The 22672-nt window shown below is 41.1% G+C and overlaps 1 protein-coding gene across 1 annotated transcript in view; it reads left to right on the forward strand.

The window, feature by feature from the left end:
- The window catches only part of LOC308084352 (NACHT, LRR and PYD domains-containing protein 3-like), a 65663-nt gene extending 43800 nt beyond the window's left edge, over window positions 1–21863 (forward strand). The window contains exons 10-17 of the mRNA XM_080426966.1: window positions 4723–5251; window positions 9001–9063; window positions 9620–9834; window positions 10172–10413; window positions 17078–17188; window positions 18699–18837; window positions 20418–20522; window positions 20683–21863. Coding sequence (XP_080283092.1) covers window positions 4723–5251; window positions 9001–9063; window positions 9620–9834; window positions 10172–10413; window positions 17078–17188; window positions 18699–18837; window positions 20418–20522; window positions 20683–21059 — 1781 coding nt within the window. The 3' untranslated portion in view covers window positions 21060–21863. The remainder of the gene's footprint in view (window positions 1–4722; window positions 5252–9000; window positions 9064–9619; window positions 9835–10171; window positions 10414–17077; window positions 17189–18698; window positions 18838–20417; window positions 20523–20682) is intronic.
- Window positions 21864–22672: the final 809 nt, after the last annotated feature.

Here is a 22672-nt window from a genome sequence, read left to right on the forward strand (position 1 = left end):
GCAGATGAGAACCAACCAGACTGTGATCTGTCCCAGTGATTGACAGGCTGAACTGATCTCTGTCCCAGTGATTGACAGGCTGAACTGCACTGTGTCAGAGGACACAGAGCTTGTAGATCTGCTATCAATCAATCAATCAAATCAAGCTCATAGCGCAGCACAGAGTGCCGCGCTATGAGCTTGTAGATCTGCAATTTTTTTTAAATACAAGCTCATAACGCGGCACTTAGTGCCGCGCTATGAGCTTGTGGATCTGCTATTTTTTAGTGGTGCCAGCCGCTCTACATTTGACCGTGTGTGTGGGTCCGTCCATCCGTCCGTCTGTCCGTTTGAGCACGGCGAAGGTGCAACACATGCGGCACTTCAAGACATGCACACACACACACACGCGCACGCACACACACACACAAACACACACAAGCCAGCACTGCACGCGTGCACGTGCACGTGCAACACATGCACACACACACACAAGCCAGCACTGCACGCGTGCACGTGCACGTGCAACACATGCACACACACACACAAGCCAGCACTGCACGCGCGCACGAGCACACACACACACACACACACACACGCACACACACACGCACACACACACGCACACACACACACACACACACACACACACACACACACACACACACACACACACACAGAACTCCCCACACTCCCCACCATGAATCACATGATGAGCTGAGAGGTTGCCTATGCCAGGTGTCAATCATTGTCAATTAAGAGTCAAGGCGGTCACAACAGCACCCTGCCTCCACCAGACCTCACACTACAACAGCACCCTGCCTCCACCAGGCCTCACACTACAACAGCACCCTGCCTCCACCAGGCCTCACACTACAACAGCACCCTGCCTCCACCAGGCCTCACACTACAACAGCACCCTGCCTCCACCAGGCCTCACACTACAACAGTACCCTGCCTCCACCAGGCCTCACACTACAACAGTACCCTGCCTCCACCAGGCCTCACACTACAACAGTACCCTGCCTCCACCAGGCCTCACACTACAACAACACCCTGCCTCCACCAGGCCTCACACTACAACAACACCCTGCCTCCACCAGGCCTCACACTACAACAGCACCCTGCCTCCACCAGGCCTCACACTACAACAGTACCCTGCCTCCACCAGGCCTCACACTACAACAGTACCCTGCCTCCACCAGGCCTCACACTACAACAGCACCCTGCCTCCACCAGACCTCACACTACAACAACACCCTGCCTCCACCAGGCCTCACACTACAACAACACCCTGCCTCCACCAGGCCTCACACTACAACAACACCCTGCCTCCACCAGGCCTCACACTACAACAGTACCCTGCCTCCACCAGGCCTCACACTACAACAGTACCCTGCCTCCACCAGGCCTCACACTACAACAACACCCTGCCTCCACCAGGCCTCACACTACAACAGCACCCTGCCTCCACCAGGCCTCACACTACAACAACACCCTGCCTCCACCAGGCCTCACACTACAACAACACCCTGCCTCCACCAGGCCTCACACTACAACAGCACCCTGCCTCCACCAGGCCTCACACTACAACAGTACCCTGCCTCCACCAGGCCTCACACTACAACAGTACCCTGCCTCCACCAGGCCTCACACTACAACAGCACCCACACCACAAACATATTAATTAAAGACAACAATTGTTTGTCACCACTTCCCTGTCTCTGTGTCTGCTTTTGGGTACCCACCCTGTCAGCTATGACAGATCACTTTTTGCCACTCACCTTGGAATGCATTTGGTCCCACTGCTATATACCTGCACCCACTGCTATATACCTGTACCCACTGCTATATACCTGTACCCACTGCTATATACCTGCACCCACTGCTATATACCTGTACCCACTGCTATATACCTGCACCCACTGCTATATACCTGTACCCACTGCTATATACCTGTACCCACTGCTATATACCTGTACCCACTGCTATATACCTGCACCCACTGCTATATACCTGCACCCACTGCTATATACCTGTACCCACTGCTATATACCTGCACCCACTGCTATATACCTGCACCCACTGCTATATACCTGTACCCACTGCTATATACCTGCACCCACTGCTATATACCTGTACCCACTGCTATATACCTGTACCCACTGCTATATACCTGCACCCACTGCTATATACCTGCACCCACTGCTATATACCTGCACCCACTGCTATATACCTGCACCCACTGCTATATACCTGTACCCACTGCTATATACCTGCACCCACTGCTATGTACCTGCACCCACTGCTATGTACCTGCACCCACTGCTATATACCTGTACCCACTGCTATATACCTGCACCCACTGCTATATACCTGCACCCACTGCTATATACCTGCACCCACTGCTATATACCTGCACCCACTGCTATATACCTGTACCCACTGCTATATACCTGTACCCACTGCTATATACCTGTACCCACTGCTATATACCTGCACCCACTGCTATATACCTGCACCCACTGCTATATACCTGCACCCACTGCTATATACCTGCACCCACTGCTATATACCTGTACCCACTGCTATATACCTGCACCCACTGCTATATACCTGTACCCACTGCTATATACCTGCACCCACTGCTATATACCTGCACCCACTGCTATATACCTGCACCCACTGCTATATACCTGTACCCACTGCTATATACCTGTACCCACTGCTATATACCTGTACCCACTGCTATATACCTGCTATATACCTGTACCCACTGCTATATACCTGTACCCACTGCTATATACCTGCACCCACTGCTATATACCTGTACCCACTGCTATATACCTGTACCCACTGCTATATACCTGCACCTACTGCTATATACCTCCACCCACTGCTATATACCTGTACCCACTGCTATATACCTGTACCCACTGCTATATACCTGTACCCACTGCTATATACCTGTACCCACTGCTATATACCTGTACCCACTGCTATATACCTGTACCCACTGCTATATACCTGTACCTACTGCTATATACCTGCACCCACTGCTATATACCTGCACCCACTGCTATATACCTGTACCCACTGCTATATACCTGCACCACCTGGGTGTGATTTGCTTCCAGTGGCGCTGTTCAGTAGCCTTCAAATTCATTTACAGGGATTTGTTTCTCTAGTTCATATACAGTATAGCCCAATTAAATAAGCTCATCAAAGGCACTGCTTCCTTCACACAGGGTGTGATTTTTTTAAATACAAGCTCATAGTGCGGCACTCGGTGCCGCGCTATGAGCTTGTGGATCTGCTATTTTTTTTAAATACAAGCTCATAGCGCGGCACTCGGTGCCGCGCTATGAGCTTGTGGATCTGCTATTTTTTTTAAATACAAGCTCATAGCGCCGCGCTATGAGCTTGTAGATCTGCTATTTTTAGCAGATCTGCTATTCTTTAGCAGATCCACAAGCTCATAGCGCGGCACTCGGTGCCGCGCTATGAGCTTGTAGATCTGCTATTTTTTTTAAATACAAGCTCATAACGCGGCACTCGGTGCCGCGCTATGAGCTTGTAGATCTGCTATTTTTTTTTTATACAAGCTCATAGTGCGGCACTCGGTGCCGCACTATGAGCTTGTAGATCTGCTATTTTTTTTAAATACAAGCTCATAACGCGTAGAGAGCTCATAGCTCATAGAGAGAGACACAGAGAGACAGAGAGAGAGAGAGAGAGAGAGAGAGAGAGAGAGAGAGAGAGAGAGAGAGAGAGAGAGAGAGAGAGACACACAGAGAGACAGAGAGAAAGAGAGAGAGAGAGAGAGACAGAGAGAGAGAGAGAGAGAGAGAGAGAGAGAGAGAGAGAGAGAGAGAGGAGAGAGAGAGAGAGAGAGAGAGACAGAGAGACAGAGAGAGAGAGAGAGAGAGACACAGAGAGACACAGAGAGAGAGAGAGAGAGAGAGAGAGAGAGAGAGAGAGAGAGAGAGAGAGAGAGAGAGAGAGAGAGACACACACAGAGAGACAGAGAGAGAGAGAGAGAGAGAGAGAGAGAGAGAGAGAGAGAGAGAGAGAGAGAGAGAGAGAGAGACACACAGAGAGACAGAGAGAGAGAGAGAGAGAGAGAGAGACACAGAGAGAGAAAGAGAGAGAGAGAGACGAAGCAGGGACCACTTAGCTGAGAGAGAGAGAGAGAGAGAGAGAGAGAGAGAGAGAGAGAAGAGACACGTTGTGCGCTTGTAGATCGTCTATTTTCACTTTTATTGTAATATTTAGTATTTTGTCATTTGTACTTTTGAAGGCTTAAGTATTTTTAAAAGCATGTAATCAGAATATGGAAGAAGGAGGGAGGAGGAGGGAGAGGGAGTCCCACACACTGTGTTCACTTATAAATGAATTCATTTATTTAAGATGCAACGTTTCGGTCACTCTGACCTTCATCAGGCTTTAAAAGTATTTACTCCAAATACTTTGACTCAAGTACACATTTGACTGACCAACTTTCACTGGTAGTTGAGTAATACTTGAGTATCTATACTTTGACTCAAATATAAGGGTCGAGTACTTTGTCCACCACTGGCTATAATATGATTCATTAAGAGAGGAGGGGGGGGGGTGAGTAGTATTAAATACCATAATACTGTGGTATTTTGTTAGATACTGTACTGTGACATGTTATACTATTACATCTCTACTCAGTACTTTGTGATGTAATGAAATATTGTTTGTTGTTCTCTCCATCAGGTGTCTGTCCTCTCACACTGGACACAAACACAACAGGCCCACGCCTCTCTCTGTCTGAGAACAACAGAAAGGTGACAGCGACCAGTGAGGTTCAGTCCTATCCAGACCATCCAGACAGATTTATCTATCCACAGGTTCTGTGTAGAGAGGGTCTGACTGGATGCTGTTACTGGGAGGTAGAGTGGAGTGGAGCGGTTTATATAGCAGTGACTTACAGAGGAATCGACAGGAGAGGAGAGGGTGTTGACTGTGTGCTTGGATACAATGACAAGTCCTGGAGTCTGTGTTGTGATGGTGGAGAAAACAGATACTCTGTCCTTCACAATAAGAAGAAAACCATCCTCGCTGTCCGTCCCTCTGACAGAGTAGCAGTGTATGTGGATTGGTCTGCTGGCGTCCTGTCTTTCTACAGAATGTCCTCTGACTCACACACACACCTGCACACCTTCCAGACCACATTCACTGAACCTCTCTATCCTGGGTTCTGTGTGGCGTATGAAGACTCCTCAGTGTCTTTGTGTCTGATAGAGTAAGTTACACACACACACACACACACACACACACACACACACACACACACACACACACACACACACACACACACACACACACACACACATACACTCTGCTCTATATGGTGTTGACGATGTTTTATAGATCTGTTATTTTCAGTGTTTATAACATGTAGATGTTTTATAGATCTGTTATTTTCAGTGTTTATAACATGATCTATAACATGTAGATGTTTTATAGATCTGTTATTTTCAGTGTTTATAACATGTAGATGTTTTATAGATCTGTTATTTTCGGTGTTTATAACATGTAGATGTTTTATAGATCTGTTATTTTCAGTGTTTATAACATGTAGATGTTTTATAGATCTGTTATTTTCCGTGTTTATAACATGTCGACGTTTTATAGATCTGTTATTTTCAGTGTTTATAACATGTAGATGTTTTATAGATCTGTTATTTTCAGTGTTTATAACATGTAGATGTTTTATAGATCTGTTATTTTCGGTGTTTATAACATGATCTATAACATTTAGATGTTTTATAGATCTGTTATTTTCAGTGTTTATAACATGTAGATGTTTTATAGATCTGTTATTTTCAGTGTTCATAACATGTAGATGTTTTATAGATCTGTTATTTTCAGTGTTTATAACATGTAGATGTTTTATAGATCTGTTATTCTCAGTGTTTATAACATGTAGATGTTTTATAGATCTGTTATTTTCAGTGTTTATAACATGTAGATGTTTTATAGATCTGTTATATTAAGTGTTTATAACATGATCTATAACATGTAGATGATTTATAGATCTTTTATTTTCAGTGTTTATAACATGTAGATGTTTTATAGATCTGTTATTTTCAGTGTTTATAACATGTAGATGTTTTATAGATCTGTTATTTTCAGTGTTTATAAAATGTCGATGTTTTATAGATCTGTTATTTTCGGTGTTTATAACATGTCGATGTTTTATAGATCTGTTATTTTCAGTGTTTATAACATGTAGATGTTTTATAGATCTGTTATTTTCAGTGTTTATAACATGTAGATGTTTTATAGATCTGTTATTTTCCGTGTTTATAATATGTAGATGTTTTATAGATCTGTTATTTTCAGTGTTTATAACATGTAGATGTTTTATAGATCTGTTATTTTCGGTGTTTATAACATGATCTATAACATTTAGATGTTTTATAGATCTGTTATTTTCAGTGTTTATAACATGTAGATGTTTTATAGATCTGTTATTGTTTGTGTTTACAACATGTAGATGTATATAGATCTGTTATTTTCAGTGTTTATAACAAGTAGATGTTTTGTAGATCTTTTATTTTCAGTGTTTATAACAATAATCTATAACATTAAGATTTTTCATAGATCTGTTATTGTTTGTGTTTATAACATGTAGATGTTTTATAGATCTGTTATTTTCAGTGTTTATAACATATAGATGTTTTATAGATCTGTTATTTTCGGTGGTTATAACATGATCTATAACATGTAGATGTTTTATAAATCTGTTATTTTCAGTGTTTATAACATGATCTATAACATGTAGATGTTTTATAGATCTGTTATTTTCAGTGTTTATAACATGTAGATGTTTTATAGATCTGTTATTTTCAGTGTTTATAACATGTAGATGATTTTTAGATCTGTTATTTTCAGTGTTTATAACAATCTATAACATGTAGATGTTTTATAGATCTGTTATTGTTTGTGTTTATAACATGTAGATGTTTTATAGATCTGTTATTTTCAATGTTTATAACATGTAGATGATTTATAGATCTGTTATTTTCAATGTTTATAACAGTTTTATAGATCTGTTATTTTCAGTGTTTATAACATGATCTATAACATGTAGATGTTTTATAGATCTGTTATTTTCAGTGTTTATAACATGTAGATGTTTTATAGATCTGTTATTTTCAGTGTTTATAACATGTAGATGATTTTTAGATCTGTTATTTTCAGTGTTTATAACAATCTATAACATGTAGATGTTTTATAGATCTGTTATTGTTTGTGTTTATAACATGTAGATGTTTTATAGATCTGTTATTTTCAATGTTTATAACATGTAGATGATTTATAGATCTGTTATTTTCAATGTTTATAACATGTAGATGATTTATAGATCTGTTATTTTCAATGTTTATAACAGTTTTATAGATCTGTTATTTTCAGTGTTTATAACATGATCTATAACATGTAGATGTTTTATAGATCTGTTATTTTCAGTGTTTATAACATGATCTATAACATGTAGATGTTTTATAGATCTGTCATTTTCAGTGTTTATAACATGTAGATGATTTATAGATCTGTTATTTTCAATGTGTATAACAGTTTTATAGATCTGTTATTTTCAGTGTTTATAACATGATGTATAACATGTAGATGTTTTATAGATCTGTTATTTTCAGTGTTTATAACATGATGTATAACATGTAGATGTTTTATAGATCTGTCATTTTCAGTGTTTATAACATGATCTACTGGATCTCTTCTGACTCAAAGCAGGGTGAGTCAGAAGGATCTTAGATCAATAGTTTTAATGACATCATTAGAGCTTCACAGATACATTCCAACACTGAAATACTGATGACTCTTCTCAGGCATTTTCACAATAAATGTCTCTACATTCATCTACGTTACTCTACATTACTCTTACTACTATTAATAACAAAGTCTGGAGAACAAAGCCAAATAAAACAGACAACCAGGGTTATTATAGTGAACTAAAACTATACAAATAACTAGAAATGTAAAACATTTTAGTTACTGAAATAAAAATAACATCAAAGCTTTACAGAACAATTATAACTAACTGAAACTGTATTGTGTTTATAAAACCACTTAAAACTGAAACATTAGAGGAAAGGAGTTTTAGTCAATAAAAAATCTTCAAAAATAGCAGATGTACAAGCTCACAATGTTTTGCGACACATTTTGAGCTTGTAGATCTACCTTTTCTGACTTTGTTAATTAATGACATTTTTACCTTTTTTGTCATTTTAACTTTAAAGGAGAAATCCGGACATTTTAAGTGTTATCTTTGATGTGTCGTTACTCACCTACTGACGTAGAAAGTGGCGTTGATTTTTTCCAGCGATTCCCCTGTCGTCATTTTTTCGACCCCCTCCGTTGGCATAATGGGAGCGCGTGGCTAAGGGAAATTCGTCATTATAATAAAATTCATTATAACCGATGCAAAGTTATTTTTTTCTCTACTACTACTCATTGTAGAGTCTCATGATACTCAAACATGCACTGAAAGTCCCTGAGAAGCTATCGCTAATGCCGAACGAGCTAACGTTGTTTGAACTTTCAGTGCATGTTTGAGTATCATGAGACTCTACAATGAGTAGTAGTAGAGAAAAAAATAACTTTGCATCGGTTATAATAGACGAATTTCCCTTGGCCACGCGCTCCCATTATGCCAACGGAGGGGGTCGAAAAAATGACGACAGGGGAATCGCTGGAAAAAATCAACGCCACTTTCTACGTCAGTAGGTGAGTAACGACACATCAAAGATAACACTTAAAATGTCCGGATTTCCCCTTTAACCCTTAAGTCTGAGTTATACTTACAGTAGTTTACACCAAAATAGCCGATCTACAAGTGGTGTGCGCTTGTAGATTAGCTATTTTCACTATTTTTTAATATTCTTTAAGTAAGTAGGCTCAAGTGGGCTCAAATATTATAAACTCCACAATCTAATTGTTTTTGTTTGTTTGTTTGTTTGTGTCTTTCAGGCCAGTGGTTCCATCCAGTTTCTCCCCCATCGTGCTCACAGAACAAACAACCAATGAATACAGGTCAGTCGTCACACACACACACACACACACACACACACACACACACACACACACACACACACACACACACACACACACACACACACACACACACACACACACACACACGTTAAGAATGCCATTGATTTATGAATTTAGATGATTATTTCAGGAATGTCATTGCTCTGTGTTTTAATCATATTACTTTTATGTGTCTGTAATCATGGGTCACAAATTATCCTTTTCTATAAACCCTACATGTAATAAATCTGTCTGATGTTACTTGAATCAAGGTTCTTTACATCGTATCTGTTAAATAAACATTAAAAAAAGGAGATTGTAAATTAACTTGATATGAAGTGGCAACATGACAGCTAATAAAACAGATTGTACCAATGAAAATGATTGTTTTATATCGTATAGGTTTTATATCAATACAAATGATTGTTTTGTATCATATAGATTTTATATCAATACAAATGATTGTTTTATATCGTATAGATTTTATATCAATACAAATGATTGTTTTATATCGTATAGATTTTATATCAACACAAATGATTGTTTTGTGTCACAGGTTCCAGGTCCCCGGGGCGGGGCTGTTCCAGTGCAGTGACACAGGGTTGGTGTTTGGAACGACAGGGGAAGGAGAAGTCCTCTACAGGACTGATCAGTGGGATGAAAGATGTCTCCAGTCAACAGGAGGGACTCCTGCAGGTCCTCTGTTTGACATCCAGTGTCCTCAGAAGTCTGTCCGCCAGCTACACCTGCCACACTGTGCCATCACACCTGGTGAGTCAGCTACACCTGCCACACTGTGCCATCACACCTGGTGAGTCAGCTACACCTGCCACACTGTGATATCACACCTGGTGAGGAACTGCTCTTAGCATCGTCCAATCAGTTTCAAGATTCTTGTTCAAAGCAGCATAATACAACAAACCATTGAATTATCAAACCATAAATCCAATATCGGATGTTATATTTGATTATATCATCTGACAGCGTTATGGATTATCTTCCTGTTAAACTGAGATGGTTCTTGTATGTGGTTAAAGACATCACTATTTATGTTGAGGTTGTGTTTAACATTAAATGGAATCTATTATGTTTTAAATACCTTTAACAGGTGATGACCTGGCTGTGGTCCACATCACAGATGATGGGATGAAGCTCTTAGAACCGCTGGTAGTGACCAAGACCCATGTGGTTGTAAATGTGACCCACCTGTCTATCTATGGTCTCCTGTGGAAGATGTACAACTACATCAAACCAACATTTGGCCAAGTTCTGCTGTTCCGCCAACCACCGACTTGTCTGAAACGGAAACTGAGTGTATTACTGCTGCCGAGCAACGTGCCTATCGAAGAGGTAAAACATGTTATCTGTTAAGTAACATCTCAGAGAGTTTTAAATGTGTTTAGACCTATTGAACTAAAACATGAAATGGATTCTCTTTTTGAAAAGACAACCAGAGTCTAGTCTGTAGGTGTGGACACATTTGACAACCAATTTGACAACAAAGTTTATAAATAGTACTAGGCCTATAAAGATAAAGAAGCAATGTCAAAATACCCTGGTATTGATGTTACCAATGAAACCCTGGGAACAAGAAGACAGCCAGCACTTGATGAATGTCCTTTTCACATAGATTAATTGCTGCCTCACCCAGACGGAGCAACTGACACGTTTCAACCTAATATGTCTTCCTCAGCGTTGTGTCAAAACAAGTAAGTTAAATTATAAAGGTGTATGATGCAATCGAGACCAAGTGAATACAGATGCAAACTATCATCACCCTGAAAGCTAGCAATAATGTCTCTATAATATAGTAGCCTGGGAAGCAAAGCTTTTCGGGTCTATGATCCGGTCGGGAGCGGAAGTAGCCCTACGTCACCATGCGCGTCATCTGATCACCTGATCATCCGCGTCATCAGGCGACCGGATCGCACAATCCGGAAAGACGTCACCCCAAAATAGGTCCGTCCTAATAAAATCCTTGATGCGGCGTAGTTTAGCTTATTTTTTAAATATAAATGTGAGTGTACTTTCCGGAGACTATTTAGCGTCTGTATTATCCGTATTATCCCACCGGGAAAATTCGATTCCATTTAAATAGGGATTGGGGAACCAAAACAAAGTGGCACCGCAAAACCGGATCGCGACAATCCGGAAGGAGGACTCACACAGGTCTTTAGTAACGCATACCAGGCTTTCCTCCGAGGTGGAAAGACTGGTGACGCGAGGTTAATAATATAGAGACATCTATAGAGCACCAAAGTCCTGACGTCACTGCCATTAGAGGGCGCTTTCCGCAGGTTCGTGGCTTTATTTTTTGTATTGATATCCTCATTGGGGAATCTTAGATCGCTTCATATAAGAACTGTGTTCCAAACATAAACACACCACCCTGGCGTTTTTACTCATATGGATATGAAGCATCGACTGAAGGTGTAAATGTACACATTTACCCAAAGAGTAACATAATATAAACACTAGAAACCAGTCAAACAACCCAAAGACTACATTTCCCATGAACGCGGCTGCTGTGGGGACAGTGATTTCAGACCCGGAAGTAGTAGTTCTTATAGTAGGGGGTACTAACCACCAAAAATGGCCAAATCGTTACGCGGCGGATAAAAGCATGAAATTTGATACAGATGTCCCTTGGGTCATCCTAAAACATCCTAGAAGGGGTGCCCAAAAAAATCTTAAACAGGAAGTGAGTTATGGACAAAATTCAAAATGGCCACCTAAACTGTTGACCGTTGACTCAAAACACACCAAAAGAATCTCCAAAAAGCATAACATTTGGCACACATGTCCCTTGGGTCATCCCAAGACATCCTAGAAGGGGTGCTCAAAGGAATCTGAAACAGGAAGTGAGTTATTGACTAAATTGAAAATGGCCGCCTAGTGTTGTCTATTGACTCAAAAGACAACTAAAGAATCTCATAAAAGCATACAATTTGGCACACATGTCCTTTTGGTCATCCTAAGACATCCTAGAAGGGGTGCCCAAAAAAATCTTAAGCAGGAAGTGAGTTATTGACAAAATTGAAAATGGCCGCCTACAGTGTTATCTATTGACTCAAAAGACAACTAAAGAATCTCATAAAAGCATACAATTTGGCATACATGTCCCTTGGGTCATCCCAAGACATCCCAGAAGGGGTGCCCAAAAAAATCTTAAACAGGAAGTGAGTCATTGACAAAATTGAAAATGACCGCCTACAGTGTTGCCCTTGGGTGATCTGAATGCATCCTAAGGGGTGCCAAAAAAAGTTTTAATAGTCTCTCAATGGAAAACACTCCTCCCACACGGGCTGCACTGCTACAATATTCAAATCGAGCAGCCAATCTGGCATTTGGTCCAGAAGCCTGAAAGCTATGCAATCTCTACCATCTCCTGACAAATATGGATGGATTAAAGTCGCTGATTCGTGGACACCTTTATGGACACTCTTGCCAGAGGCTGCTTAAGTTTGTAGAGAACTCAAGTGTGGCTGCAAAGCTGAGCCCTTCTGTTCGAGAAAGTGTAGATGCCGGGATGCTGGGTTACCTTGCAGAGCATTATGCCAATGTGCTGGTAATTGCGAAATGGCACACATGAATACATGTAGTTACTAAACACTAATCACAAAAAAACAGTAATGATCAAGAAGAAAATACATGAGAAGATAGAGTGTAAAACAAGCAAGAAGATGTAGAGTGCAAAATAAATAAGATGCAGAGAGTAAAATAAGAATATGCAGAGTAAGATAAGATGCAGAGTAAAATAAATAAGAATATGCAGAGAGTTAGATAAATAAAGAAGATTCAAAGAGTACAATACAAAAATAATGCAGAAAGTAAAATAAATAAGTGATGTAGAAATTAAAACAGAAGGTAGACTACAAAATACGACCTGTCGTATTGAGTCTGCATGATATGCAGATTGCCATGGTCAACTGTTTAAACAGCCATTTAGAATTTCTTCAACATGGTCCCTTCCTAAAAAGTTTAATAAACAAGCAAACAAACAAATAACCCCTTCTAGGATATATTAAGAAGCACTCAATGTACGTACCAAATTATACACTTTTATGACGTCCCGTTTTCTTTTGTGTCAACTGCTTTAGGCGGTCACTTCCTGTTTAAAACCTTTTTGGGCACCCCTTGTAGGATGCGTTCAGATCACCCAAGGGACATTTGTACCACATTTCATGCTTTTATGAGATTCTTTAGGTATCTTGCATCATCTTTCAACACTGTAGGCGGCCATTTTCACTTCCTGTTTCAGATTATTTTGGGCACCCCTTCTAGGATGTGTTAGGAAGACCCAAGGGACATATGTGCCAAATGTTATGCTTTTTGGAGATTCTATAGGCTTTTTGAGTCAATCGCCAACACTGTAGGCGGCCATTTTCAATTTAGTCAATAACTCACATCCTGTTGAAGACTTTTTTGGGCACCCCTTCTAGGATGTCTTAGGATGACCCAAGGGACATGTGTGACACATTTTATACTTTTTGGAGATTCTTTAGTTGTCTTTTGAGTCAATCGACAACACTAGGCGGCCATTTCCAATTTGGTCAATAACTCACTTCCTGTTTCAGATTTTTTTGGGCACCCCTTCTAGGATGTCTTAGGATGACCCAAGGGACATGTGTGCCACATTTTATGCTTTTTGGAGATTATTTTGGTGTCTTTTGAGTCAACGGTCAACAGTTTAGGTGGCCATTTTCGATTTTGTCCATAACTCACTTCCTGTTTAACATTTTTTTGGGCACCCCTTCTAGGATGTTTTAGGATGACCCAAGGGACATCTGTATCAAATTTCATGCTTTTATCCGCCGCGTAACGATTTTTCACTTAGTGCCCCCTACTATTAAGACTATTAAGGCAGAACAAATTCCATTTTTGCCAGAAACAGGCTGTATCAAATATGAATGAATATCATAAACGATGCAGAGCCACCCCCCTGACAGAAACACCAGGGTGGTGTGTTTATGTTTGGAACACAGTTCTTATATGACGGGATCTAAGATTCCCAAATGGGGATTTCAACACAAAAAATAAAGCCACGAACCTGTGGAACAGCGCCCTCTAGTGGCAGTCTAGTGGCAGTGACGTCAGACTTCGGTGCTCTATATTATCTATATATTATTATTATTAAATGGGTACCAGGAAAGGACAATTACTATCACTACAACTATGTGAATTCCTCAGTGTCCCTGTCACCATCTCTCTTAGAGGCTGACCACCTCTATCACCTGAAACCTCAGAGTACATCATGACCCATAGCATTGAAATGTCTGGCCACAGATGTTCCTCATCATTGTTCAGAATAGAGCTCTTGTGTTCAGAAAACCAGTTTTTTTTTGAGAACTCAAAACATGTCTTGGTGAGTCAAAACAAATCTATGTTTAAAGGACATTCATCGAGTGCTGGCTTTTATCTTGTTCTCATATTATCGGGCCGTGCACCTTGAGACTTTTGTTTAACTCAGAGTGTTGCAGTGCTTTCTTTCAACAATGAAACCGTAAGGAGTATACCGTCAACAGTAAGTTACCTGAAAAAATTGCCCACATATAGACATTATCAATGGCCCCGATTCATAAAGGGATTTACGACCATATTTTGTACGTACCGGCATTTAGGACAAATCCTACACCTGCAGTCGGATTCATAAAAGTTTTTTGGTCTGTGTTTTGTGCGTCAGGTGCGCACGTTCTCAGGTCAGCCCCGAGGCTGTCTTACCAGGGCTGAAATGTGCGTATGTCTTTAGAATGCTTTATTCTTCATGCCAAAATCAATTACAACAGTGGCAAACCTCAAATAAAATATATATGTGCCCAACATTTGTGAACACATATATATAAAAAATAAAAAATAAATTTCAAACGATGTATTGCTTGTAGCCTATGCATAATATAGACATGATGTAGATTCCACTGCTTTTTATTTATTTTCTAGGCTATCAGTTCCATTTAGAGCTGAATTATTAGGTCCCTCAGTGTGTTTGCCAGCGGGCCATCTGAGCCAAAGTGTCACGTAATAATGAAAATAGGCTATCATGCCTTAATGAAACTGCGGAGGGACTGACGCACCAGTGTCCGTGCCGCGGTATTAATTTGTAGGCCAATAGCCTACTGTAGGTTACTCTACTGTATATTGATCACATGAACGCCACACACAACAGCCTAATAAATGTTACCATCTGATGAGGAAACTAATAGTGGATGAAAGCTGTGTCCAGAAGATCCATTCCCCATTCCGACGTAGGACAGTGATATATTAATCAAAAATTAACTAATTTAATCAATAAGTAATCAATAAGCTCTGGTCCATAATCGGATAGCAGCGTTCCACTTGTATGCCCTGGATTTATTTTCAACATCATCTTTTTACCTGGTAAACGTGAGCAATGTTATCCTTTCCAGGTTATTAGTCTATTATTTGCTGGCGGGGTTAAACCTTGTAAACATTACACATTACGTTCAGCTGATCCATCGTGCAATAGTGGGACTCGCTTCCAGACAGATCAGAATGATGTTCAAGTTCTCTGTCAGTGTCAAGGCAATGCGGCCGACAGCTGTAAGCGGTGTTGCCAGATTTTGTGAGAGAAATAAGCAACCAGGTCTATGAAAATAAGCCCAAAAGAAGCAACTGGCACTTAGGCCATTATAAGCACTTTAAGTAAACCGTTGTGAGCTTGTAGATCTGCTATATTTAGCTAAATCTTGTAATAAAATGTGGAATATTTGGAAGATTTTTTAAACATTCTAACAACACAACTCTGCCTCCAGCTGGCACAAAACATTTTCAGATGGGGCTTATAGGGATAAATTAGCCTACATATTAACTTGGGGGTCCATGACATAAAAATATTTGAGAACCACCGGTTAAAACAATTGAACAATTGTGAAGCAAGCCCAAATTGAACCAACTACACTTTAGAAACAAGCCCAAAAAACCACACACCACTGCTACCAATATTTACAAGCAACTTTACAGAAAAATAAGCGCAAATTCGCTTATAATAAGCGGACATGGCAACACTGTGCCGTAAAGTGACGTTAAAGTTGGATGCTGTTGGATGCAGACTTCGAGATTAATCAGCTCCTAAACCTGGTCATACGCACGTCTCTGGGATATACGAACCCCTTTGTGAATTGCACGTCAGTTTGTGAGTACCAAAAATACGACCTCCTTTACGAACTTTATTTACCCCATATTTACGACACTCTTTATGAATCGGGGCCATTGTCTCCACCAGGCCGAAGGCGTGGCCGAGACTATGTTTTTGCCCCTGTCTGTCCGTCCTTGTGTGTGTCCGTCTGTCTGTGCAGCTAATGTACGGCACCATTGGACCGATCGGCGTGAAACTTTGCACACACAATCCCTGGAGGCCAAGGAAGAACCTCGATTTTTCAAATCGGCCTAATGGTGGCGCTATGACAGGGCCCTTCACTTATCATTGTATATGTGGTCATGTGATGAAGATGCATCCGTCAGCTTTTTCAGATTTATTCAATTTAGATACGATTGGCTTTCAAAGTTTATGGAAGGGGCCCGTTTTGCACAAAATGGCACAAATCAGGAATGCAGCATTCAATTGCCGTGAAACGTTGTACGCACACTCACAGTACGCCAAGGAAGAACCTGCTTCACATTTTGGCCTATATCTGTTGAACTGTAGGTCGCATAATTAAAATACATTTTCCCTGGATTCCTTGAATCATGACGCAAGTTCCCATAAAGGCCCAACCATTTGTGCCAAATAAATTTTCCATCATTTCACATTTTCTTCAAAACACACTTTATGCTACAACTCCTACAACTTTTGTCCAAAACTCACACAAATCTCTGAATTAATGTGATCAAGATGTATAAGTTAAAAATTTCAAATCCCATTTCCGAGTGGCTATGACTGCCTTCCAAAGTTTGCGGGCCCTGGGTAGGCCTGGCGGAGACCTGTGCTCCGAGGAGCAAATTTTTCTAAATATCTGGTTTCTACTATCTGGTTTCTATTGTGTTGCTGTCATTGTAGGTGAAGTCACTGCATAAGGATAAAGAACACATCGAGACCACCTCCAGCTGTGTTCTCATCCCATACCAAGACTACAGACTGCAAAGTACTTCACATAAAGTACAACCTGAGGTATCACATTCATAGAGTTTATTGTTTGTTAAGTGAGTCATGATATTGTCTGGTAGTAGTAATGTTTGGTGATTCCTACTACTACTACTACTACTACTACTAATACTACTACGGCTGCTACTACTATTACTACTACTGCCACAACCACTATCACTACTTGTAAAATACTACTAAAGGAAAGGACTGTTCATGTAAAGGCTAGGACTAGGACCTGCGGCAGTGGTGTCCGATTAGAACTTGAACCGGGATATCCAACCTGTGTGGTTTGGAAAGTGGTTTGAGGAGGTGATCTTAGAGTATAGAGGTATCTGGGTTGTAAGGTCAGATACTCTGGGGTATGGGTATGAGTCGTATACGATACAAGAAGAGTGGAGTAGTTGAAGATTCTTGAGTGCGTTGGTTGAAATCTGTCATACTAGGATAGTGCTGTCCCTTTAATACCTTTCCGCTGAGCTGGTCGGGTCAGCCTGATGATGTCGGTGCTGGTCAGCTCAGCTCCATATATGGAGATCCAGTGTTAACCTGACAAACAGGCAAGATGACGTGGAGAGCCTTCATAACACTACTAATAGTATTACTATCGCTACAGCCATTACTAGTGATGCGCCCGGGCCACACTCCAAGAGGGGAATGTGTCCTTTGTTCAGTATAACCTATTGTCCAGAGGGTACATACGCAACATTAAACCAGGATCACATCAGCTCAAGATCAGCATATTTATTAACTTCAATGCAGCAATACACAGGAACAACACTGTGAAATATGTGAACCAATAATGCAAGATAGGTGAAATCAAATACTCAACGTATCAGAGGTTTGCTTCGTAAAGGCTCAAGAGCAATTAGTCCACACAGGGAAAAGAACGGGAGGCGCCTCGTATGCACGAACAACAGAGTCAGTAGAACCAAGGTCTGCAGATCGCGGAGAATTCTAACTATCACAGGATGTGTAATGTTACTATATACTAAGGAAACCAGTGAGGGTCTGTCCCCAAAAAGGGAGTTTGGATTGGATAATTTTGACATGCACGTCAAAGTTATGAGACGTGCCAAATGGTTGTTATTGTATTCTCAAGTCTCCTCAACTGCTAAAGGAAACAGGTGTAGATAAGATCGCCGCGGTCAACGGGAGTATATCGGTGTGTGTCTAGTGCAATCGTCACCAGACAGGATATGTAGGCAGGTGTCAAACTTTCAGACAGTTATGATCAAAGTTTCAGACAGTTTGATATCTAATATGCAGCCGACGCCTGCATCCTGTTTTTATCAATTTGAGTAAGTCGGTATCAAATAGGTAGTTTCAGGCAATATTATGTTCATAAGGTGAAATGGAAATTTCCACTTGTCGTGACACTTAAAAATGTAGAGGCCCAGAAAATGTAAAGTGATGTTCAGTCTTTAAAATGGATGCTGATAAAATATGTGCCATATTTTCCCATCACTAGCACTGCTAAAGTAATACAATACAATAGTTCTATATTTATCTATCTAAAAGTTATCTCTGTTTTTAGGCTGTGACGTATCATCTGAACTACGGACCAAATTTCCATCCAACATTTCTGGTGAAGATGGATCTCAGTGCAGAAGACTCACTGAAATTACTGGGACCTGAAAACAACCAAGTGTGGGAAGATACAATTACACTGGAAGGTAAATGCAGAATTATTCAGTTTAATTGAAGTATTAATAAGCTTTATGTCCCTTTTATCCCCATCATACCTATCTTTTTCATTTGGATAGATGACAAACTTAAGTAATTCATAGGACAATGGCATGAGAAAGATGTGGTTAGAATTTCTTTTTTTTTACCAGCTTGCTCGAAGAGCGACTGGTCTATGTTTAGACGTAGATTTCTCGTCACTTTTTCGATGTGCTGAGGGCTCAAGAATATTACATATTACATCTAAAGACCTACGGAGCACGATGCGATACTGTGTTCAGCCACTGTATATATCTCTATGGTAAATCTGTGGCGCTGTACCTCACTCTGCCTGCCATGTTTTGTGAGAGAAATAAGCAAACAGGTCTAAGAAAACAAGCCCAAAAGAAGCAACTATAGGTCACATGAGCACTTTCAACCGTCACAAGCTAACAACGTGTCGCAATTCCACGCAAGTACACTTTCGAAACAAGCCCATAAAACGCAACCCACAACTACCAATATATACAAGCAACTTTACAGAAAAACAAGCCCAAGGTATGATATGGCAACCCTGATAGAAACAAGCGTAGGGGATGAACTATTATAGCAGCAGTAGATGCAGTCTACAGTACTCTGAGTGAATAATATCTAGACTATAGTTAGCTGAGTCTGTTGAATGTCTGATGTTTTTGGTTTGTATTTGTACACACGCGCGCGCGGTCACAGAGAGAAGCAGCTGGTCACGTTGTTTCTCAACCACACACACACACACACACACACTGTCACCGTCTGGTGTGAGGACCCAAAGCAGGTAGTGTTCAAAAACCCATGGTTGGCTATTTTAAGAAACAGTAAAGGTAAACAGAACAGAAATCACAAACTAACACTAAACATGATGTGACACCAAACAATGACTCGACAAGGACTGACTGGGGAACAAGATTAATATACACATGAAGGGTGATTACACATCAGGTACAGCTGGGGCAAACAGAAACATAGAACCAAGAATACTAGACCAGGCAACAAAACATAGACCCCCCCCCCCCCCCCGTAGATGTCAATGCGGAAGACGGACACAGGAGGAATGTAGAAATAAGCTTGACTAGAGCACTGGGAATTTGGAAATGAGAGTTCAGGTACTGTAGACAGTTGGGCAGGCAGGGAAAGGGGCTTAAACACCCCGGAGCTGTGTTCAGAAAACCATGTTTTATTAGAGAACTCAAAACATAGGGACAGTCTGTAATTGCTTAAGCCCCGCCCCCTCTGTGTTCCTATTGGCTGGGCTTTAAAGAGCCATAACTCCAGTTCCCAGCATGCTAAAGGCCCCAAACTTGGTGGGTGCTCTTAGACGCCCTTGTTTATTTTATTTATTATTTAGTGATTGTTGTATTGCATGGTTAAAAGTGAACGTTATTCTAAGTGTGATTGCTGTATTGCATGGTTAAAAGAGAGCATTGATTTTATTTAATTAAGATCAGTCACAGGATGTGTTGCATGGTTGTCATCATTTACCTTGTTTTTACAGTTAGTCAGTTAATAATTTATTTTAATTGTAACTGAAAACAATGTATTCTTTTTCATCCAGAATATCATCCAGACGCCGGTCCCAGCCAGTCAAATGTGACGACAGCGACGACGACACGACAGGAAGCAGAGTTTGTTGCAGGAGTGTCGGAGGCCGTGCTCACAGGTACATTACACAATGTGTGTTTAAGAGGTACTTTGATTAAGAAAAAGTCCCTCTGTCAGTCAATCTGTCTGTTAGACATTTAGTCTGTGTCAGTCAGACATTTTAATAATGTATATAAAGTCAAAGTGTAACTGAAAACCATGTATTATTTTTCCTCCAGACGCCGGCTCCAGTCAGCCAAAAGTGACGACAACGATGACGCCACGAAAGGAAGCGAAGACGTTGCTGTCCGTGAGGAAAGAGTTCATCCAACGAGTGTCAGAGGCCGTGATCAAAGGCCTGCTGGACACACTGCTGGACGAGAAGGTCCTCAACGATGAAGAGATGAATATGATCAGAGCAGAGAAATACAAAGAAGAGAAAGCGAGGCAATGCATCGACACGGTGCGGAATAAAGGGAACGAGGCGTCTCTGAAGATGATCACTGCACTTCATCAGCTGGATCCCACCCTGCATCAGCAACTGGGTTTGACCGAACCCACGAGAAGCCTTCGCACAGATAGACCTCATCGTGTTGGTTGTTGTAATGTGTTCTGACCTGCATCTTTTTTTATGCAGTAACCACTGAATGTACAGTAGTATTGTGGAGGATTCTTTTCCGCTCTCTTTTTAGGCACGGGGCTTCGGGGCGAAGCGGGGCTTTTCGAGACAGGATTTATTAGCGAGGTTCGCGAGGAGGAGGATGAGAAGGAGGACGCGGCGCCGCGAGGCGGGGCTCTGATGCGACGCCGACGCAGACCTGTCTTTTGTTGTTCCCCCCCACATAGCAACCAGGAAGCTACGCTAGGGGAACGCTGAACACGCGTTCACACGCACACGCTTGTCCATGACGGAGGCACGCTGACTCAACAGAGCTTGAGGCCGAGGAAGCAGTAATGATATTCGAACTGTGGTGCCACTATATATGTCTATGAATTGAATACCAAGGCCCTCATTGGAAACAAGTCCGCAAGGACTTTTATGAACGGACCTGTTAGACAAAGTATTTTAAATGTAACTGTGCTGTTTTACATTTTTTGCCTAATAAAATATTCAATCAATCAATCAAAAACAGACACAGACAGACAGATGAGACAGACAGAGACACAGACAGACAGAGACACAGACAGACAGAGACACAGACAGACAGACAGAGTCACAGACAGACAGACAGACAGATGAGACAGACAGAGACACAGACAGAGACACAGACAGACAGACAGACAGATGAGACAGACAGACAGACAGATGAGACAGACAGACAGACAGATGAGACAGACAGACAGACAGACAGATGAGACAGAGACACAGACAGACAGAGACACAGACAGACGGACAGAGACACAGACAGATAGAGACACAGGCAGACAGACAGACAGAGACACAGACAGACAGACAGACAGACAGATGAGACAGACAGACAGACAGAGACACAGACAGACGGACAGAGACACAGACAGACAGACAGACAGACAGACAGACAGAGACACAGACAGACGGACAGAGACACAGACAGACAGACAGACAGACAGATGAGACAGACAGAGACACAGACAGACAGACAGAGACACAGACAGACAGAGACACAGACAGACGGACAGAGACACAGACAGACAGAGACACAGACAGACGGACAGAGACACAGACAGACAGAGACACAGACAGACAGATGAGACAGACAGAGACACAGACAGACAGACAGACAGACAGACAGACAGAGACACAGACAGACAGACAGACAGACAGACAGGCAGAGACACAGACATGTTCCATTCTGTAAAAGCACTGATCCGACCGACTTCCCTTCCTTCAGATGTTTAAATGTACATATTATCTCCATTTGTTTAGTTTTATCTCTTGATAAACTGATAATAACTATCAGAGCTATTATGAACATATCTGACTGTTTATTACAAATGTTACAGCTCTGTGCTTTAATAAAACCCATGAATCATACAGTATGTTCAGTCATTTGTAGTTCTATAGATAATGAGCTTTAATAAAGGTCATGAATCATACAGTATGTTCAGTCATTTGTAGTTGTCACGGTTTGCAGAAAGACTGAACCCAAATGCAGAGCCACAAGCAGAATAGTTTCAAATTAGAAGATTTATTAAGCAAAAGTCTACAACCAAAAGCAGTAGTTGAACGCAGTAAACAGCAAGGCTGAA

Source organism: Gymnoscopelus braueri (genome assembly GCF_963280865.1).
Source record: "Gymnoscopelus braueri genome assembly, chromosome: 1".
NCBI lineage: Eukaryota > Metazoa > Chordata > Actinopteri > Myctophiformes > Myctophidae > Gymnoscopelus > Gymnoscopelus braueri.